At 38.8% G+C, this 21707-nt stretch overlaps 1 protein-coding gene across 4 annotated transcripts in view; it reads right to left on the bottom strand.

The window, feature by feature from the left end:
- LOC124615409 (poly(A) polymerase type 3-like) overlaps window positions 1–21707 on the bottom strand; it is a 177875-nt gene that overhangs the window by 75122 nt on the left and 81046 nt on the right. For all 4 annotated transcript variants that reach the window (XM_047143268.1, XM_047143266.1, XM_047143270.1 and 1 more), the window contains one exon: window positions 1814–2082. In XM_047143268.1, the coding sequence (XP_046999224.1) occupies window positions 1814–2082 (269 nt within the window). The remainder of the gene's footprint in view (window positions 1–1813; window positions 2083–21707) is intronic.

Consider the following 21707-nt stretch of genomic DNA (forward strand, 5'->3'; position numbering starts at 1 on the left):
CAGAGACTAAATGTACAGTGCAGAAAATTCAAAATGGTATGTTGTACCATGACTAGTCATTCCTTTCCTTGTTCCACTTGCAAATGGCGTGAGGGATTCCCATTTGAATTGAAGGAGGATTTCCTTAATATTTGCTTGTTAATCAAACCTACCAGTAACAAATTTAGCAGCAAGCCTCTGAATTGCTTCATTTCCTTCTTTTAATCATATGTAGTGGGAATCCCAAACACTTGAGCAGTACTCAAGAATGGGTTACACTAGAAGAGGTACTGTTTATTACCTAATGCACTAAGGGTATAATTAAACAATGGAAAACACAGGATGGAATGTAACAATATTATGAGAGGGAAAGCTGCTACTCACCATACAGCGAAGATGCTGAGTCGCAGGTAGGCACAACAAAAAGACTCTCACAGTTAAAGCTTTCGGCCATTGGCCTTCATCAATAATAGACACACATAAGCTCACACACAAAAACACAACTCACACACATGACTGCAGTCCCGGGCAACTGTGTGTGTGTGTGTGTGTGTGTGTGTGTGTGTGTGTGTGTGTGTGTGCGCGCGCGCCTTTTTGTTGCGCCTATCTGCAACTCAGCATCTCCACTATATTGTGAGTAGCAACTTCCCTTCTCATAACAAGGATATAATTAACATAAGTAATGGTCAACAAAAAGATCAAAACTTTCAAATGTCAGGAAATTCAGATGCAGAATCTTCACCTAGCATAACAAAAATGATCTGATGAAATGCAACTACTCATTCCTGAAAGTAATAATATGGAAATTCTATTTAATACACATAAAAAATCAAACTTACTATCAGTAGTAAAAGATCATGTTTCTTGTAGCTACTGTAAAAAAAGGGCCCAATTCTCAAGAAGGTATTTGAAAGTGGAACTAGAAATACACATGAAAAATTGTGCTCTGACATTAACATAACAGAAGGAGTGCAAATGACTGCAGAAGAAATTATAAACATGAAAATATATTGACAAACAGAACTAACAATAAAAACACAAACAAAAAGCTAAATCATGTACAGTGTTGCATGCATTTTTGTTGTGTGCAAATAAATAATACTATGAGGAATTAATGTGTTTTCCACACACGTTTTTGTTTTTCACCAGACACTGTCCAGGAAAATGGATAAGACAAAACCTGAAACTGCACTCACATTAGAATGTATGAAGACTAAAAGGAATGATTGGAGGTAGATATTTACTATACTCTATTTGCATATACACAAAATTTGTTCAAATAATTACTGACCACTTCAATCAAGTCCTAATACAATTAAATAAATTTTAAGTATTTAAGGCCAAAAGAACGAAGAATAGCCCATGACTTTCAGAGTTGTTACTTCAGCAATAATGTGAATCATTCCTTAAAATTCAGAGACTTTGTTAATTAACTAATTACTTGTAACTTCCATTAAATTACTTCTCTGTTTTACAGAACACACTAACATAAGTAGCACACTCAAAAAGTTTACCTATCAACCACAACGGACACTTAATATTGACATTATTTACTAACTCCTGAACATAAGCAACACGTGTCTTCTCCTTTTTTAGGAGAACGGATGTACAGTGAATTACTGTTATCATCATCATCATCATCATTTTGTATTTTTGTTTTTAAGGGAATTCTTCCTAGTTCGAATTGAGGTAATCTCTATATGTACATGGAAAAAGATATGCCTAGCATTGCACAGACATATATACAAATGATAAAAATTCACACAAAGCCAATGTTCAAATACAATGAAAATGCTAAAGCTGTTTGGAAGACTTATAGCATTGGTAAACTTACCGGAGTTAGTGAATGACTGAATGTCGTATGTGAGATCAACATTTAAATTCTCAGTTTTGGCAAAAACAAGTCCAATGAACCACATGGAACAGAATACACCGGGTTCAGCATCAAGAGGAGGGAAGCACTCTGGGTTCACATGTGCTAATGTTATATGCTGATTGCGTTCCAAATTGCCTATAAGGTGCCTCACTTTAGATTCAACTAGTCCACACCACTCTAACTGATCCTCCGCTGAAGCTGAACTTGCCAGAAGAACTATGAAATGCCTATGAATTAAGTAAAAGTTAGATTAAATTTATGTCAACTACACTCGGAAGACAACACAGTCTAAATTCACACACACACACACACACACACACACACACACACACACACACACACACACAGAGAGAGAGAGAGAGAGAGAGAGAGAGAGAGAGAGAGAGAGAGCAAACTTTATTAAAATGTGTTAAGAGTATTTTGTGAAATGTACTCTGCAAGCCACATAGTTATCTAACAGACTGTATTTTTTTGTCATAAGTAGTTTCTGCATCTGATGTCCGACAAGATCGCTTATATATTAGGTAGTGGATATGTACAGATAAAGGTAAGATGATAGTATATAAAACATTTATTGTTTATTCTATTCCATATTTCTACACACACAAATTTAAATTACAAAACTAAATTTAGAAGCTATACATGCAGGGTGTTTCCTTAAGAGCATGCAAAAGTGTAAGAGCACATAGGGAATGCTCCACTGACAATTTAATGTAGGGAACCTGGGGTCAGAGACACCAACTTAAGGAGATATGGAAGTGAACTTGTCTATCGCTTTGTCTAGCATTACTGTTTTCCAGCATATTTAAACCAATATGTGTAAAAGTTGATACGTACTGTGGTGTTTACTCTTCAATTGCTGCAAGGAAACAAGGAGGACAAGCCTGATTACTAGGAAGTCACAGTGCAGGTTTTGTTTACTTTAGTTGTCCATATAATGGCTCTGTTGCATCGTATTTACATTGGCCCATGATAGAATGTGCTATGAATCAATGACAGATCCATTCATTACTCAGTGATAGAGATGTACAGTACAACAGGACGGAGCGGTACCGGTATAGTTTCGCAGAACTCACTGAACATGTAGAAGAAATCAAAACAAGAAAGCAGATTACCAGGGCTGGCTGACCATGAGAATAAAAAGGAGAAGCCAGCCACTCTGCAACACATTAAAACCTCCACCATAAAAGCACTAGGGTGGAGGACACAGAGGGACAAAGGACATGAGCTACAACTTAGATCAAATGATAAAACCCACCCTCACAAATAAAACATAAAACTAAAGCTGCTGTTGAGACATTGTTGCCCAACACTGAAGGTAGGGTGCTGGGAAAGTTAAAAGTCCACCAAAGTGTGGCTAAAAGTGGGCAGTCCAGCAAGAAATGGATGACCGTCATTTGTGAGCCACAGTGACACTGAGGTGGCCCCCCCGTGACGGAGGAGGTAACCACGCGTTAGCCACATATGGCCAAGGTGGAGCCAGCAGAAGACAACTGATTTCCTGCAAGAGGACCGCATGGAAGAGTTCCATACATTCATAGTTTCCTTAATGACACACAGTTTGTTGTGCTTACTGTTATACCATTCCATCCCCCAAAGCCGAAAAACCCTGTGGCATAAGACCTACACTTCTCCGGCTGAGAAGTGGGGACTGTCCCCAATGATTGGAGGGGTGTTGCTCCTGAAGTATGTGGTGCAGGAGCAACAGAGAGGGAAGTGTTCCCCACCATCCAGGGGCAGGTAAAGGCTGACGGCTCTGAGAGCCAACTGTATGTGGCGGAACGGAAGACGGTAGAGCCGTTGTCGTAGTGGCGGCATAGGTTGACGTCATATGCACAGGATGTAGGCTCTCATATTCTCTCTTAGCCTCAGTGTAGGTCAGTTAGTCTATGGTCTTGTATTGCATTATTTTTCTTTCTTTCTGGAGAATCCTGCAGTCTGGCGAGCAAGGCGAATGTTGTTCTCTGCAGTTGACACAGATGGGAGGCAGCGCACAGGGAGTATTGGGATGTAAAGTACATCCACAATCCCAAAAGTTGACGCTGGAAGTACAGCAGAAAGACATACAGCCAAACTTCCAGCACTTAAAGCACTGCATCCGGGGAGGGATATACGGCTTTACGTCACAGTGGTAGAATATCATCTTGACTTTCTCGGGTAATGAGTCACCCTCGGGTAATGGGTCACCCGCGAAGACGAAGATGAAGGCACCGGTGGCAACCTGATTATTCCTCAGAACCCAGCGGACACGCTGGACGAAATGGACACCTCGCCGCTCTAAATTGGCGTGCAGCTCATCATCTGACTGCAAAACAAAGTCCCTGCGATATATGATACCCTGGACCATATTTCAGCTCTTATGAGGTGTGATGGAAACAGAAACATCCCCCAGCTTGTCACAGGCGAGTAGTGCCCGTGACTGGGCAGAGGATGCTGTTTTGATCAAGACTGACCCTGACCGCATTTTGGACAAGCCATCCACCTCCAAAAACTTGTGCTCTAAATGCTCCACAAAAAACTTAGGTTTCACTGACACGAAAGATTCCCCATCAACTCTTGTACATGTGAGGTACCGGGTTCTGCCATCCTTGGCCTGGTGCTCCTCTCATGGTGTGGCCGGGGGAGGGGAGGAAGGGGGGGGGGCATTTGGAGTCTTATTTCTTATTAGCATTGAAGTTAGAGCTTGATCGCTTAGAGACTGCTGGTGTTGGACCACTAGCAAGAGATGATGTACTATGCTTCATGGCATGTCATCCAGCCTGATGCCACCCACTCTGACCAGGGGGCCTCGCCATGGGTGCCACCCAGCCGCAGCAAAGGCCACCTGGTAGGATGGCCATTGCCGGGAGTCCTGATGCCCTAGGGTGACAGGCATCTACTCCTTGGGGAGTTAACGGTGCAGGCATCAGCTTAGTGATCCCTGTGTGGTCAGGGGGTTACAACCAACAGGGAACATAGCGGCCCCACCACAATGGACTGGCTACCATGCTGGATATCAGGCGCAAATGAGCTAAGAAGTCAATTATCGTCGACAATGCAGAAAGCAATAATGCACAGAGGATAGTTGGAGAATGAGCGAAGTGAAGATACACATTGACAAAGAATGTGAGAGGTCTCAGCGCATGATGGACTCCATGCACCATGTAAGGTACCCTTCCCCAATTGGCTCACTCTTCGGGAAAATTTTGAAAAATGGAGGTCAAACCCTACAGGGGAACATCACATAAAGGCTGAAACGTGTGAGGCTCTTTTTAGTCGCCTCTTACAACAGGCAGGAATACCTTGAGCCTATTCTAACCCTCGGATCCGCAGTGTGAGACATACACCTTGTGTAAGTGGAAGTATGTTACAATGCTCTCACTGCTGAAAGAAAGGCTGTACAGGGAACGATTTCCTAACAGGCATCATCCATCACGATGATTTTTTATTTCTCTTGATCAATGAATGAGGGACATTGGTTCATTGTAAAGAAAAAATGGGAGACCTGGCAACGTAAGAACCACTTCGCACATCCAACTGTGAAAAGCAGGTGCTGGAACATGTTGCAGCAGAGAAGTAGTATTGCATGTGAAATGGGCGCTCCACACACTAGCATATGGCAAGTACTCCATGAACAACAATTACACCCATATCATCCACAATGGGTCCATGCAATGCTTGTGGCTGAGTTTGCACCAAGGGTTGCATTGAGTCAGTGGTTGCTCCAACAAAGAAATGATTGACCAGATCTCATCCAAATCATGCTGTTTACTGACAAGGCAGCACTTGATCATGATAGTATTTCCAACAGCAGGAATAGCCATGTGTGGGATGAGGAAAACCCTCACACTGTAATAGAGTCACACCATCAAGTATGCTTTGCTGTGAATATCTGAGCTGGCACTGTAGGCGACAATATCATTGGGCCATATCATCTACCTGGCTGTCTGAATAGCCACCTGTACTTGAGATTCGTGCAACAAGTTCTTCCTGAGCTGTTGGAGAACATACCCTTGGCTGTTCGTGAGAGGATATGGATACATCATGTCAGTGCACCACCTCACTTCAATGTGGATGTCCACAACCATCTCAATGGTGTATTTCCTGGTCACTGGATTGGAAGTGGAGGTCATATTCCATGGATATGAAGAAGGAATTAGTTGCCAGAATTGTAGCTGCCTGTGATGTGATGTGATTTGAAAAACACCCTTGGTATTTGTCTGGGTGCATCAGAATCGTGTTCGCTGACGTCATGCTTGCACTGAGAGTGATGACTGTCAGTTTCTGCACATTTTGTGAGATACAGTACAAATGGTAGATTCATTGTGTCAACGATGGTATTTGCAGTTAACTGTAACTAATGTAAATAAAAAAAAAAAACAGTAATGTGATTTTATTCCAATTATCTCCTTAAGCTGGCTTCTCCAACTCCAGGTTTCCTACCTCAAATTGTTCAGTGGTGCATCCTCTACGTCCCACTACATTTTTGCACACTCTCACTAAAACACCCTGTATAAAATCTAAATTTTTATTCTCTTTGCAACAGCAGAGGGAGATAATCAGAATGAGCATATGTATTCAATTACAGAAGTTGTTAAGTAATACACTTTATACATTTAAATTTTCTTCAATGGAGCAAAAGTACTGATGCTGTAAATATAATATACTTGACCATAAAGTTAAAATCGGGGCACTATTAAGATCCATAGTTTGCTTACAACGGATCACTAACTGATTTGCTTCATGAACACTTCAACTTTTTGCAGACACAAAATGTGTAGTGAACTGATGTTTGGAATTCTCTTTGAAGTTCAGTCATTTAGGATGATTAGGTCAGTGTGTTAAGAAACACATTTATACAAGTTATAGGGCTATTACATTTCATATACAATAAACAGATTCCTGATAACCATACAACATGGGAAGATAAGAAGCAACTTCTTTCCACAAATCCTATACTAATCACGAACATGAATACTATCATTACATTAAGTCATAAAAGAGAACCAGAAGTTACGGAAAGATATTCATGATATTAACAAAAACTATTCGCATATGAAAACAAAATCCCAGAATACACTAAGCTATAACTGACTAAAAAATGCTCGATTGCCTATGAAAAAACAGAATGTGTGCCAAAAATGCAAAAACTTAATTGAGAAAACTGCAGTAGAAATCAAACGTGTGTGTGAAACGATGCAAGAAACAGTCAGAATCTATAACTTGAAATAATGAACAAGCACGTAAGCAATGGCAAAATACAAACATAAGCAGTACATAAAAAGATATTTTATCATGCACATTGACTGAAATAACATACACACCATTTCATATTTATAGATAATCGGTCACACAATGTGTAGTAACATGAAACAAAATTTTAAAAATATAGGAACAGGTTTGTCAACAGAGTACTACTCACCATGTGAAAGAACAACAGTGCAGCAGATAATACACATAAAAAAGGGGTCAATTGCTCTTACTCAATTACTGAACTTGCCTTCTTACAACAACATGCCCCCCCCCCCCCCCCCCCCCCAGATTCAAGTCATCACTTGTCCACTATTCACTTCATATGTTATGTGATTGATAGTCTGTTTACATATATATAAAACTCCCAGCATCCTTGTCTGGAATTTTATGTTTCTATATTTAAGCTAGATGAAAATATTCACGGAATTTAACAGTATGAAGCTTACTATTATCAAGGTACTTGTCCTAAAAGATTACCTAAAACAAGTATTTCTTTCACATCTGTCTAACAATCAAGAACTGGCCACTATTAATTCCTTGTTATCTCAAAAGGAAAATAATATTTGGGCATTGTTCTTCAACACACAAATAATCCGCTTTGCCTACATAATGTGCTAACATTCCTTAAGAAGGTTGCGAATTACGGAATGCCCATGTAAGTGGTTCATGAGGAAGCAGCAACACATACAATTAGAATCAAGTCACTACGAGAAAATGGAAATTTCCTCTACTTTCTTCACTCTTAAGGGTGAGCCTAACAAAATCTTTACAATCACACTTGGGGCCTCAATATGAACTTAGGAATACCCTGCTGCATCAAATATTGTTACATCATGTTTCACTTTGCAGGAAATGCTCTTCCAGCTCATTAATCACATGTGTTCTGTTGAGGCAACATGTCCTTTTAGGAATCTTCAAAATAAATAGTAAGAAATATAAACTGAATAAGCAGGTGAAAAAATGTTGGCACACTCGCATACAAGATGTCAATGAAACCTCTGAGAGACTGCTGCCACTAAAGCCCTAGATGTGTGTGCAGTTTCACAACTCATCACATTCAAATGCCAAATTGTAATTATCACAATCCTTGATTTCAGTCAAAGCTATTGAGTAAGAATATCAGCGTATGCATTCATAACTATGACATATTTGTACAGCCAAAAATCAAACAATGGAAAATCCAGGATGGAACGTAACAATATTATGAAAAGGAAAGTTTCTTCTCTCCATATAGAGGAGATGCTGAGTCACAGAGAGGCACAACAAAAAGACTGTCACGGATAAAGCTTTCGGCCATTAAGGCCTTCGTCATCACCACACACACACACACACACACACACACACACACACACACACAGCTGCAGTCTCAGGCAACTGAAACCAACTGCCTGAGACTGCAGTCGTGTGTGTGTGTGGGCACGCGCGCGTCGTCATCTACTGTTGACGAAGGGTTTAATGGTCAAAAACTTTATTTGTGACAGTCTTCTCGTTGTGCCTATCTGCGACTCAGCATCTCGGCTATATTTGTACAGCCTGTATTTAAAAAGTGTGGATTTTGACATGTGGTGTACAGCTTTTCTTGATCAGAAGTATTTTGGATTACTGAATGGTGAAGACTGACCTGAAAACCATGTCTCATTATTTGCTTTCATTATCCCATATAAATGATGATCAAACAATATTACTCAGACACAATGAACACTGAAGTTCTGTGAAAAGAAGGAATACAGTATCTTTCAAAAACCTTAAAGGACGAAACCTGTCAGAAGTTAACATTGGTTGTGATCAAGATGGTTTTTAAATAATTGTATGACAACAAAGATCGCTGTTCTCCAAGAAAGGTATATAAACCTAAAAAATTAACTGGTTTACTCCTATATTGCCTATATTGCCGAAGTTTTTCCAAAGGAGTCAGGTATAAGGTAATAATTCTTTTTTTCTACAGCGTTTCTATTGTGCGCACAAAATGCCATGGCCGTTAGATGTGCAGACGGCAGGGAACGTATGGGGAGAGCGGTAGTGGTGGAATTTACGGGCAGGCGCTGTAGGGGGAGTGCCATTCTGAACTGAAGCCCATGCTCACATTTTCTGTCAATATTAAGTGGGAACCCTCCACACCCACATTTGCATGGTGGCCATTCAAAAAGATCTATTGTCACCTCTGCTTTGGTTAGTATCCGAAAAGAATTTTGGCAAAAATGCAGTGATTTATTTTTGCCTGGCTTCTTAACCATTTGTAACTTTCAGAGAAGCATCACGAGTGGCAAATTTTGAGTAAAACCTACACATTTCTCTGGTTGCCACATTAAGATTTGCTTCTTTTACCAAAACATAGTGGAGTTCACACAATCGCACCTCACTAACATGTTGTGCAGACACAGTTGCAAAAGAATTCTGAAAATGCAGTTTATTAAATTTATCACACACAGTACAAATGCCTGCATTCACTCAGTTTTCCCTCAACTCAAACGCAATTTCCATTAGTAATTAGATACATAAAAATTAGTATATATTTTATGAGTAGTAGATTTAAATGACATAGATATTCTAATTTGGGGGGGGGGGGGGGGGGGGGGGGGGAGAACACAATATAATGACTGAAATGAGACACTAATCACCAATCTTTTCCCTATCTTTCTGTATTTTACACTTAACAAAATTTCTTGTACAACACACATATTTGTTTAAGAACATGAGTTGGCTGGGAACTGAACTGGGACCACCCACGTGACAGCCAAGCATTTTACAATAGAGCCACACAGCCCATCAAAAAATTATACTCACTTTAATCGATTAAAGACGCTCCAAAAACCTCAAACTCAATTTTCTTGAGAATTTTTGAGAGTTGTATAGAACTGCTTTGGGAAATTGATATCTGAGGTCTGAATTTCACATACCATAAATACAAAAATCCAACTGCTATGTAGTCTTCTTGTTACGTCCTAAACAGCATTATTTGGTTTTTCTCAAAGTTTAGTCATTTAGATGAAATTTGCTAACTGAGTTATTTAGAGTGTTTATGATATAAGTGAATAATACTGAATTATAGATAAATCATTTACATAAAAGTGGTAAGGAATTCATCGAGAATTGTATCTTGTGGGACTCCATTGTGGAACTGATTTCCACCGCGAGAAATGCTTTGTTGTTGTTTGATGCTACACTGAATCTTTGTTTTCAGTTAGAGAGATATTACATGAACCACACCAAAGCATTCTCTGATCTTTTTTTTCTAATTTATGGAACATAAGAGTATGGTTCAGGTTACTGAATACCTTTGTAGGGTTGTAGAAAATTCCTTGGACATTTTTGATTTATACAAAGAGTACCAGTAGCTAATGTTCTTCACGAAATCAACAAACCACACACACACACACACACACACACACGAAATCAACATTGATTTTTTTTGTTACAATGACACTGAACTATTATATCTGTCAAGCAACTTTTCGGTACACTTAAGAATATAGGAATAATGGAGATCCAATGGTAATTATGGTCTCAAGTCCTCTTTTGAACCTTCTTTTATACAGTGGTTTCATCTCTGCACATTTTTCTCAATATCGGGGAAACATCTTACATCTAAGAGGGTTTGTTATTTCTTTAGAAACTGCTTTTACTCCTATAGCAGGTACTCTATACATCACCCCCCCCCCCCCTTTTTTCCTATTTTTTCAGCATAGTATTGGTTTTCCTTTACCTTTTGACACAACTTGCTTAAACCTGTCTAAATATTATTTTTCTTGCAGGTCTAAACAACTGTACTTTGCCAGAGTAACCAAACACATCAAGTAATGATTCAGGAACTGTTTTAATAAATTGATTGAACTGTTCTGATATTGAAGTATCACTTACAATAGTTTTGTTTCATGACTTAAATTTTGGGAACTTCTCGGCTACTAACAGTAATATCTAGCTCAGGTTTAATAAGTCACACCACCTTTGAGTTCTGGCAATGTTTCAGGATGGAATTTTGATTTTTCATTTTATCCTTTGTTGCAATTTTTTCAAATTGGTTTCTAAGTATTAAAGCATTCAACTTAGCTAGTAAAATCAGAATTTTTATTGCATTTTACTTCATAGCAAAATTTTATTTCTGTGGTAATCTAGTTTATAAATTTTTTTAAGGAATATTCTGAGTGGAAATTTTTTTTCTATAGAAAGTTAAGCCAATTTTCTGAGTATGAAATAGTGTGCTGTACTGAGCAGTTTCTCATTCAGCATATGACCAAAACAGGCCAAATTTTCTATGCTTAAGTGCCTTCTTTTGTAGGTATTTCTGATGTTGGGATCATTTATTTCTGGCACTTCATTACATAGGGCATAAGGATCTGAAATTCCTAAATCTGGATGCAGCTTGTATTCGCCATCAAATTTTTATTTGTGACAATTCTGTGTTTTTAGTTGCTGTATTCTCATTTTTTCTACTGAAAACTCAGACATTTACTTTACTCCCTATTTTCTGACCAAGTCAATAAATTCTGCTCATTCACAAGGTTCACTTCTTGTACCTGTCTAAAGCTTGGCAGCTATCTAACCTTTCTTCTTACTGACTTCTTTTAGTTTTTATATGACACTCTGAAGTTTTTACCTAGACAATCAAGGACATTTCCCTATTTGGAATTCTAAGTAAGGGTATCATTATGATACTGTTTCTAATTCACACGGCATCTTTCAAACATGCATTCTTTCACTATAAATTTAAAATTATTTCTAACTGTGGATTTGAGGGTTTATTATTATTATTATTAGAATGAAATTTTCACTCTACAGCGGAGTGTGCACTCATATGAAACTTCCTGGCAGATTAAAACTGTGTGCTGGACCGAGGCTCGAACTCCGGACCTTTGCCTTTCGCTGGCAAGTGCTCTACCGACTGAGCTACCCAAGCACGACTCATACCCTGTCCTCACAGCTTTAAATCTGCCAGTACCTCGTTTCCTACCTTCCAAACTTCACAGAAGCTCTCCTGCGAACCTTGCAGAACTAGCACTCCTGGAAGAAAAGTTATTGCGGAGACATGGCATAGCCACAGCCTGGGGGTTGTTTCTAGAATGAAATTTTCACTATACAGTGGAGTGTGTGGTCTGGCACACAGTTTTAATCTGCCAGGAAGTTTCATATCAGCTATCACTCCACTGTAGAGTGAAAATTTCAATCTAGAAACAACCCCCAGGCTGTGGCTAAGCCATGTCTCCCCAATATCTTTTCCTCCAGGAGTGCTAGTTCTGCAAGGTTCGCAGGAGAGCTTCTGTGAAATTTGGAAGGTGGTAAACGAGGTACTGGCGGATTTAAAGCTGTGAGGACAGGGCGTGAGTCATGCGAGCACTTGCCCGCGAAAGGCAAAGGTCCCGAGTTCGAGTCTCGGTCCGGCACACAGTTTTAATCTGCCAGGAAGTTTCATTATTATTATTATTATTATTATTATTCTATAATGTAGGTAACTCCATGGACTACGTTGCTTCTACAGAAGCAACTGCCAGCTGTGAAACTTGCTCATTTATTTTCAGACTGCTACTCAGATCGCTTTACTGTCCGTTGCATTTAACATTTTACTGTCCGTTGCATTTAACAAATTGAGAAATTCACTGGACACGGCAATCATGCAAATTGGAAGTTCTTCGTACAAGTGTATTTAGAACAGGATTGTATGTGTGTAGTACAAACAATAAGCCAAAGAAAGATGTCAAAGCACGGTTGAATTTCATTTCATTATTAGTTCCAATGAATTACATGCACATACAAGATGCACCAACAGCTAAGAAGGTCTGCAGGAACTGTAAAAAGCTTTTGATAACAATGGTTTAAACACACGAATGGCATTATATATATGCCTTGTTACCATACTGTGGAATTGTCTAGGTGTGTTAAGCTTACGTGGACAAAACCATGTCAACTGCTCAAGTGCTCATAACTCCTTGTTGTTGTGGTCTTCAGTCCTGAGACTGGTTTGATGCAGCTCTCCATGCTACTCTACCCTGTGCAAGCTTTTCCATCTCCCAGCACTTACTGCAACCTACATCCTTCTGAACCTGCTTAGTGTATTCATCTCTTGGTCTCCCTCTACGATTACCCTCCACGCTGCCCTCCAATGCTAAATTTGTGATTCTTTGATGCCTCAGAACATGTCCTACCAACCGATCCCTTCTTCTTGTCAAGTTGTGCCACGAACTCCTCTTCTCCCCAATTCTATTCAATATCTCCTCATTAGTTATGTGATCTACCCATCCAATCTTCAGCATTCTTCTGTAGCACCACATTTCGAAAGCTTCTATTCTCTTCTTGTCCAAACTATTTATCGTTCACGTTTCACTTCCATACGTGGCTACACTCCATACAAATACTTTCAGAAACGACTTCCTGACACTTAAATCTATACTCGATGTTAACAAATTTCTCTTCTTCAGAAACGATTTCCTTGCCATTGCCAGTCTACATTTTATATCCTCTCTGCTTCGATCATAATCAGTTATTTTGCTCCCCAAATAGCAAAACCCTTTTACTACTTTAAGAGTCTCATTTCCTAATCTAATTCCCTCATCATCACCCGACTTAATTCGACTACATTCCATTATCCTCGTTTTGCTTTTGTTGATGTTCATCATATATCCTCCTTTCAAGACACTGTCCATTCCATTCAACTGCTCTTCCAAGTCCTTTGCTGTCACTGACAGAATTACTATGTCATTGGTGAACCTCAAAGTTTTTATTTCTTCTCCACGGATTTTAATACCTACTCCGAATTTTTCTTTTGTTTCCTTCACTGCTTGCTCAATATACAGATTAAATAACATTGGGGAGAGGCTACAACCCTGTCTCACTCCCTTCCCAACCAGTGCTTCCCTTTCATACCCCTTGACTCTTATAACTGCCATCTGGTTTCTGTACAAATTGTAAATAGCCTTTTGCTCCCTGTATTTTACCCCTGCCACCTTTAGAATTTGAAAGAGAGTATTCCAGTCAACATTGTCAAACGCTTTCTCTAAGTCTACAAATGCTAGAAACGTCGGTTTGCCTTTCCTTAATCTATTTTCTAAGATAAGTTGTAGGGTCAGTATTGCCTCACGTGTTCCACCATTTCTATGGAATCCAAACTGATCTTCTCCGAGGTTGGCTTCTACCAGATTTTCCATTCGTCTGTAAAGAATTCGCGTTAGTATTTTGCACCTATGACTTATTAAACTGATAGTTCGGTAATTTTCACATCTGACAACACCTGCTTTCTTTGGGATTGGAATTATTATATTCTTCTTAAAGTCTGAGGGTATTTCGCCTCATACATCTTGCTCAGCAGATGGTAGAGTTTTGTCAGGACTGGCTCTCCCAAGGCCATCAGTAGTTCTAATGGAATGTTGTCTACTCCCGGGGCCTTGTTTCGACTCAGGTCTTTCAGTGCTCTGTCAAACTCTTCACGCAGCATTGTATCTCCCATTTCATCTTCATCTACATCCTCTTCCATTTCCATAATATTGTCCTCAAGCACATAGCCCTTGTATAGACCCTCTATATACTCCTTCCACCTTTCTCCTTTCCCTTCTTTGCTTAGAACTGGGTTTCCATCTGAGCTCTTGATATTCATACAAGTGGCTCTCTTTTCTCCAAAGGTCTCTCTTTAATTTTCCTGTAGGCAGTATCTATCTTACCCCTAGCGAGATAAGCCTCTACATCCTTACATTTGTCCTCTAGCCATCCCTGCTTAGCCATTTTGCACTTCCTGTCGAAGTCATTTTTGAGGCGTTTGTATTCCTTTTTGCCTGCTTCACTTACTGCATTTTTATATTTTCTCCTTTCATCAATTAAATTCAATATTTCTTCTGTTACCCAAGGATTTCTACTAGCCCTCGTCTTTTTATCTACTTGATCCTCTGCTGCCTTCACTACTTCATCCCTCAGAGCTACCCATTCTTCTTCTACTGTATTTCTTTCCCACATTCCTGTCAACTGTTCCTTTATGCTCTCCCTGAAACTCTGTACAACCTCTGGTTCTTTCAGTTTATCTAGGTCCCATCTCCTTAAATTTCCACCTTTTTGCAGTTTCTTCAGTTTTAATCTGCAGTTCATAACCAATAGATTGTGGTCAGAGTCCACATCTGCCCCTGGAAATGTCTTCCAATTTAAAACCTGGTTCCTAAATCTCTGTCTTCCCATTACATAATCTATCTGAAACCTTCTAGTATCTCCAGGATTCTTCCATGTATACAACCTTCTTTTATGATTCTGGAACCAAGTGTTAGCTATGATTAAGTTATGCTCTGTGCAAAATTCTACCAGACGGCTTCCTCTTTCATTTCTTACCCCCAATCCTAATATTTTTCCTTCTCTCCCTTTTCCTACTCTCGAATTCCAGTCACCCATGACTATTAAATTTTCGTCTCCCATCACTACCTGAATAATTTCTTTTATCTCATCATACATTTCTTTGTCATCTGCAGAGCTAGTCGGCATATAAAGTTGTACTACTGTAGTAGGCACGGGCTTCGTGTCTATCTTAGCCACAATAATGCGTTGACTATGCTGTTTGTAGTAGCTAACCCGCACTCCTATTTTTTTTATTCATTATTAAACCTACTCCTGCATTACCCCTATTTGACTTTGTGTTTATAACCCTGTAGTCACCTGACCAGAAGTCTTGTTCCTCCTGCCACCGAACTTCACTAATTCCCACTATATCTAACTGTAACCTATCCATTTCCCTTTTTAAATTTTCTAACCTACCTGCCCAATTAAGGGATCTGACATTCCACGCTCTGATCTGTAGAATGCCAGGTTTCTTTCTCCTGGTAACGATGTCCTCTTGAGTAGTCCCCCGTCCAGAGATCAGATGGGGGACTATTTTACCTCCGGAATATTTTACCCAAGAGGACGCCATCATCATTTAACCATACAGTAAAGCTGCATGCCCTCGGGAAAAATTACGGCTGTAGTTTCCCTTTGCTTTCAGCCGTTCGCAGTACCAACACTGCAAGGCCGTTTTGGTTTGTGTTACAAGGCCAGATCAGTCAATCATCCAGACTGTTGCCCTGCAACTACTGAAAAGGCTGCTGCCCCTCTTCAGGAACCACATGTTTGTCTGGCCTCTCAACAGATACTCCTCCGTTGTGGTTGCACCTACGGCCATCTGTATCACTGAGGCACGCAAACCTCCCCACCAACGGCAAGGTCCATGGTTCATTGGGAGGGGGGGGGGGGGGGGGGGGGGGGCGGCTCATAACTTACAATCTTTAAATTTCTGTGAATTACAAGTAGTTTGGAACACCAATATTGGCTGGTTTGCCTAAGACATACAAACCAATCATAATTGTAACTGGACCTTTTAAAAACATAGCTTTTACAAAAGTAGCGGACTCAGTGAGTTCAGAATCCTTCACAGACAAAGAGGCATGTTCAAAGAGAACACAAATACAACACACAAAAAGTCAGTATGAGGCCAAGGTATTTCAAAAGCAATTAATAGAATCACTTAGCTAGACAGTGCCACAATATGCAGACAAAGACATGTAATTCAGAAGCTCATAAAGCTTTCATTGCATGTTTTACAGCTTCCTCACATTCAATAATCCAGACGTATGATTTGTGGACTCAGGTGTCTCAACACAGAGGACATATCGATCTGACTGGATGTATGATGTTCGAAGCTCAGCAATACCTACCATAATTGTTGGCAGCACATCATCACTACCTCTAGAAAATATGGTAAGTTTCAATTTGATACCAAATGGTGGCAAAAACAGAAGAATTCAGATTAAGAAGGGTATTGCGTGTACCAAAACTTGCTGTTAATCTTTTGTCACTTATTACTATGGTCAAAAACAGTTGGCAAATGAATTTTAGGCGTGATGATTGCAATATATAACAGGGAGGAAACGTTTGCATGTTCAGGGACATAAATAAATTTGTATTTACTAACAGCACAAAGAGAAGTTGATGTTGATTTAACGTGCCCCCGTAATTTGAATTCTGTTATGCCACGGCAGTAATGCATGGGAAGTTTAAATTTTAATGGTGTAAATAAATTACCAGACTGTATCAAAGGTGAGAGTTTGAAGAAAAACACCTTTGGAGGTATGGTCAGGCACGAAACCCAGTTTATAATATACAAAAAATTTTAGCTCAGAAATTACTACTTTAATTCATAAGGAAAAATGCCAAAATGGAACTCAAAAGTTAAAGCTCCCATTTTTCAGGTATTGTGAGTCTACCAAAGGATATCTTCTGGTTTTTTTTTTTTGTGGTAAACCGTGGTAAAATGTATGAGTACTTACAGAAAGAAGGGTATGACATAAGCTTTATTGCCTACTTATGGTGATCAGTGGAAGAAAGTGTTGGATAAAGAATGTGCCTACTTGACAAAAAATAAAATTTGGTCATTGGTGCAGCCTCCACAAGAAAAAAAAAAGTTTTACTTCTTAAGTGGGTATTTGAAACAAAGACAAGTGAGACAAAAAAATAATGTAGTGTACGGCAAGATTAACGGTAAAAGAATGTTTTCAAAGAAAAGATGGTTATTGTGATGAAGTCTAATCACCAGTTGTAAGGTCTATTTCTGTTCATTACCTATTATCTTTCACTGATAAAATACAACTTAGATGTGGATCGAACGTATGTAGTGCATTCTGCAGCAGACACTGACATCAAAGTTTGTGTGTTACAACCAGAGATATACTCAGAAGGTGCCCAATTATGTCTGTTACATAAGTCTGAGCATGCTTTGAAGTGGGTTAACCTACACTGGAATCTCAAGTGAAATAATATATTGTTTGAAATAGGACTAAAAAAGGTTTCTGTTGACAAATCAATAACACTATTACTTACAGTGTGGGTAGACGATATAGTAATTTTTGCTAGCCATCAGAGAAGCAAATTAGAAATCAAAAACAAACGAAAAAACAAATTTTGCCTGTTTGGTTCCCTTCCCAAAATCAATCAGTCAACAAATTTTGCACAGAAGATATTGGTGAAGTGAAGCAATATATTGGTATGAACATTAGTACAAACAGTGAACATGTGTGACTGACCTAAATCAAAAGAAGTATACCAAAGAAGTACTGATTTTTTAATTTTTTTTTAATGTTGTGTCTACAGACCTGATTGAACTCATATTGAAGTGAATGCAAAATTTGATAAAAATTCTACTGAAAGAAGACACAATATACTCTACAGACTTGTGTAATATACTGTATTACACAAGTAACAAGACCAGATATTTTGCATGCTGTGACAAGTCAAGTCAATACCGCAATTATCTATAGAATGAACACTGGCTTGGATTGAAACAAGTTCTCAGGTATATTCAGGAAACCGAAAGTCTGGAACTATGTTTCACTAAAGAAGGCTGCACAAAAATAACGATATTGTGATGCAGACTGAGCCAACGATCATAGACGTCCTGTACTGGATAAATTTTTTGGTTCCAGAAAGCCAGTACTGCACGGAATTCATGAAAACAGCGAACTATAGGCTCAGGAAGTTCTATGGCTTTAACAGGTATAATATGAACTTGGTCAAAGAGAAAATGATGCACTAGTCATATGCCATGATTATCAAAGCATAATAATGCACTAGTCATATACTGTGATTATGAAAACATAATAAGCTGCTATCATCTGAGGAAAAAACTTACACATCTACATCTACATCTTCACTCTGCAAATCACTGTGAGGTGCATGGCAGAGGGTATACTCCCATTGTACCAGTTATTAGGGTTCTTCCTATTCCATTTGCATATGGAGCATGGGAAGAATGATCGTTTGCATGTCTCTGTGAATGCAGTAATTATTCTAATTGTATCCCCACAGTCCCTATGTGAGCGATAATAGCGGGTTGTAGCATAGCCCTAGATTAATAATTCAAAGCCGGTTCTTGAAACTTTGTTAATAGACTTTCTGGGGATAGTGACTTTAATTTCGCGGACTTTATACACCCAATTTATCTTGTTGATACACTTGTTCCTAATGTCTATCTGCATGTCAGCATATCCTCTTTGCCTCATGCCAAGCAATTTTTTCAGATGTTTTGGACATGAAACATACATCAGAAAACTTTGTTCTGAAATTGTTGGATTTTGACCAAAAACGATGTCAGGTAGCCATTGCTCACGAACTGCTGAATGAAGTAATCAATGATCCAAAACTTCTAAAGGAGGTTATAACAGGTGACAAAAAATGGTTGTGACTTCAAAACTATGGCCCAATTGTCCCAACAGAAACTGCCTAAAGAGTCAACACAAAAAAATTTAGCAAGTTCAGTCACATGTTAATGTTGTGCTCACTGTTTTCTTCGCTTACAATGGAATAGTGCCTTATGGTCATACGGTCAGTAAGGAATACTATCTGGAAGTTACGCACTGTTTGCATGAAGCAATACAAAGAAAACTACCAAAATTGTGACAAAACCACTCATGGAAGACGCATCACAATAATGCTCCCACTTACATTTAAATGTTTGTTCATGATTTTTTTTGCAAAAAAACAAAACATCTATGTCACTTCAGCCACTTTATTGGTCGTTTTGGCCTGCTGCAACGCTTTCCTAATCCTGAGGTTGAAGGGAGCCATGGAAGGACATTGTTTTGGCACCAATGTTGAGATAAAAACATAATCGCTGAAGAAGCTGAACGCCATAACAAAAAGTGTGCTCCAGAAGTGCTTCTGAGATTCAAAAAAGTGCTTTTTTGATCAAACTTATACATCTCCACTTTCTCAGGGAAAATGTTACGAGGACATGACTCAAGTTTATGTTCATCAAAGGGTGTGATATGGTGGCTGACATTTTCACTAAAGGAACAATGTACAAAAAACATTTGTATTATGTTAGTAAAATAGGTTTGTTTTCTGGTGGGGATCTTATGCTATTAAAATCTAAATTACTGTAAGCTCTCACAGTTGTATGAAATTACAGAGCATATATAAATATTCACTGACTGTCAGGTTTACGTTCTGTGGTATGTATGGCCTTTGGAGTTAATGAAGTTATATTTTTCTGTCTGTTACATTTAAAAGTTAAAGAATGCTTTTTTTTTAGGGCAAATAACAACATAAAATGTTCCTCACATTCAACTTCTGCCTTTTTGGGAGTATCATGTCAACACACAGTTCTACGAGCACTACCTTGCTGCACATATGCATTCTATCCCAGATTTTTCCATCAATTTACTTGGGCTGCCACTTACAGATCATTAAAATTGTGAAGAGTAGAATTAAAACTGCAGATTCGAACTCTTTCGGACTCTTGAACTGTACATACACTCATTATTTACTGGAAGAAATAAGCAGCTCAGTATTTCTTTCAAAAAATATTGCTTTTGAAATAAAATCTGTCATTATGCCTTCAAGTGAACTGACTTTAAAACTGTGCTTAAGATCAAAATTAAACAAATATCAGAAGCATTGAGTCAGCTTATACAATGCCTGATACGATAGCTCATGTGAAACACTTTCTATTGTTTACGTTTGTCATCTGAATTTAAAAACTGACAGTAGCCATTTTGCAATCCTTGTAGATCTGAGCAGGAAAGTATTTTGTTTCAAGTGCTGGTCCAGCACAGTGTTTTATTGTGGCACAAAGGCGTACAGTCACTATTTTAACAGGAAATTCTTTAAATGTATTGAATCACAAAACAATTACCGAATTACATGGCTCGTCACACAGGTAAAAGTATACACCAGCCCTTATACACTAATGAGCCAAAATATTATCACTTGCCTCAAAGTGTGCTAGTCAACTTCTGAAATATAATACAGCAAGGATTCTATCCAGCACAGTTTCAACAAGTCCTTAATAGGTTTCTGGAGGTATGTGGCATCAGATGTTAAAGCACATCATGCAATCCCCATATATATATATATATATATATATATATATATATATATATAATAGAGGGAAACATTCCACGTGGGAAAAATATATCTAAAAAGAAAGATGATGAAACTTACCAAACAAAAGCGCTGGCAGGTCGATAGACACACAAACAAACACAAACATACACACAAAATTCTAGCTTTCGCAACCAATGGTTGCCTCGTCAGGAAAGAGGGAAGGAGAAGGAAAGACAAAAGGATATGGGTTTTAAGGGAGAGGGTAAGGAGTCATTCCAATCCCGGGAGCGGAAAGACTTACCTTAGGGGGAAAAAAGGACAGGTATACACTCGCACACACACACACATATCCATCCACACATACACAGACACAAGCAGACATATATATATATATATAAACAAAGATGATGTGACTTACCAAATGACAGTGCTGGCAGATATATTTCCTACGTGGAATGTTTCCCTCTAATATATATATATATATATATATATATATATATATATATATATATATATATATATATATATATATATATATAATGGAAGGAAACATTCCACGTGGGAAAAATTATATGTAAAAAACAAAGATGAGGTGACTTACCGAACAAAAGCGCTGGCAGGTCGATAGACACACAAACAAACACAAACATACACACAAAATTCAAGCTTTCGCAACAAACTGTTGCCTCGTCAGGAAAGAGGGAAGGAGAGGGGAAGACGAAAGGAAGTGGGTTTTAAGGGAGAGGGTAAGGAGTCATTCCAATCCCGGGAGCGGAAAGACTTACCTTAGGGGGAAAAAAGG

This window comes from Schistocerca americana, chromosome 5 (assembly GCF_021461395.2).
Source record: "Schistocerca americana isolate TAMUIC-IGC-003095 chromosome 5, iqSchAmer2.1, whole genome shotgun sequence".
NCBI lineage: Eukaryota > Metazoa > Arthropoda > Insecta > Orthoptera > Acrididae > Schistocerca > Schistocerca americana.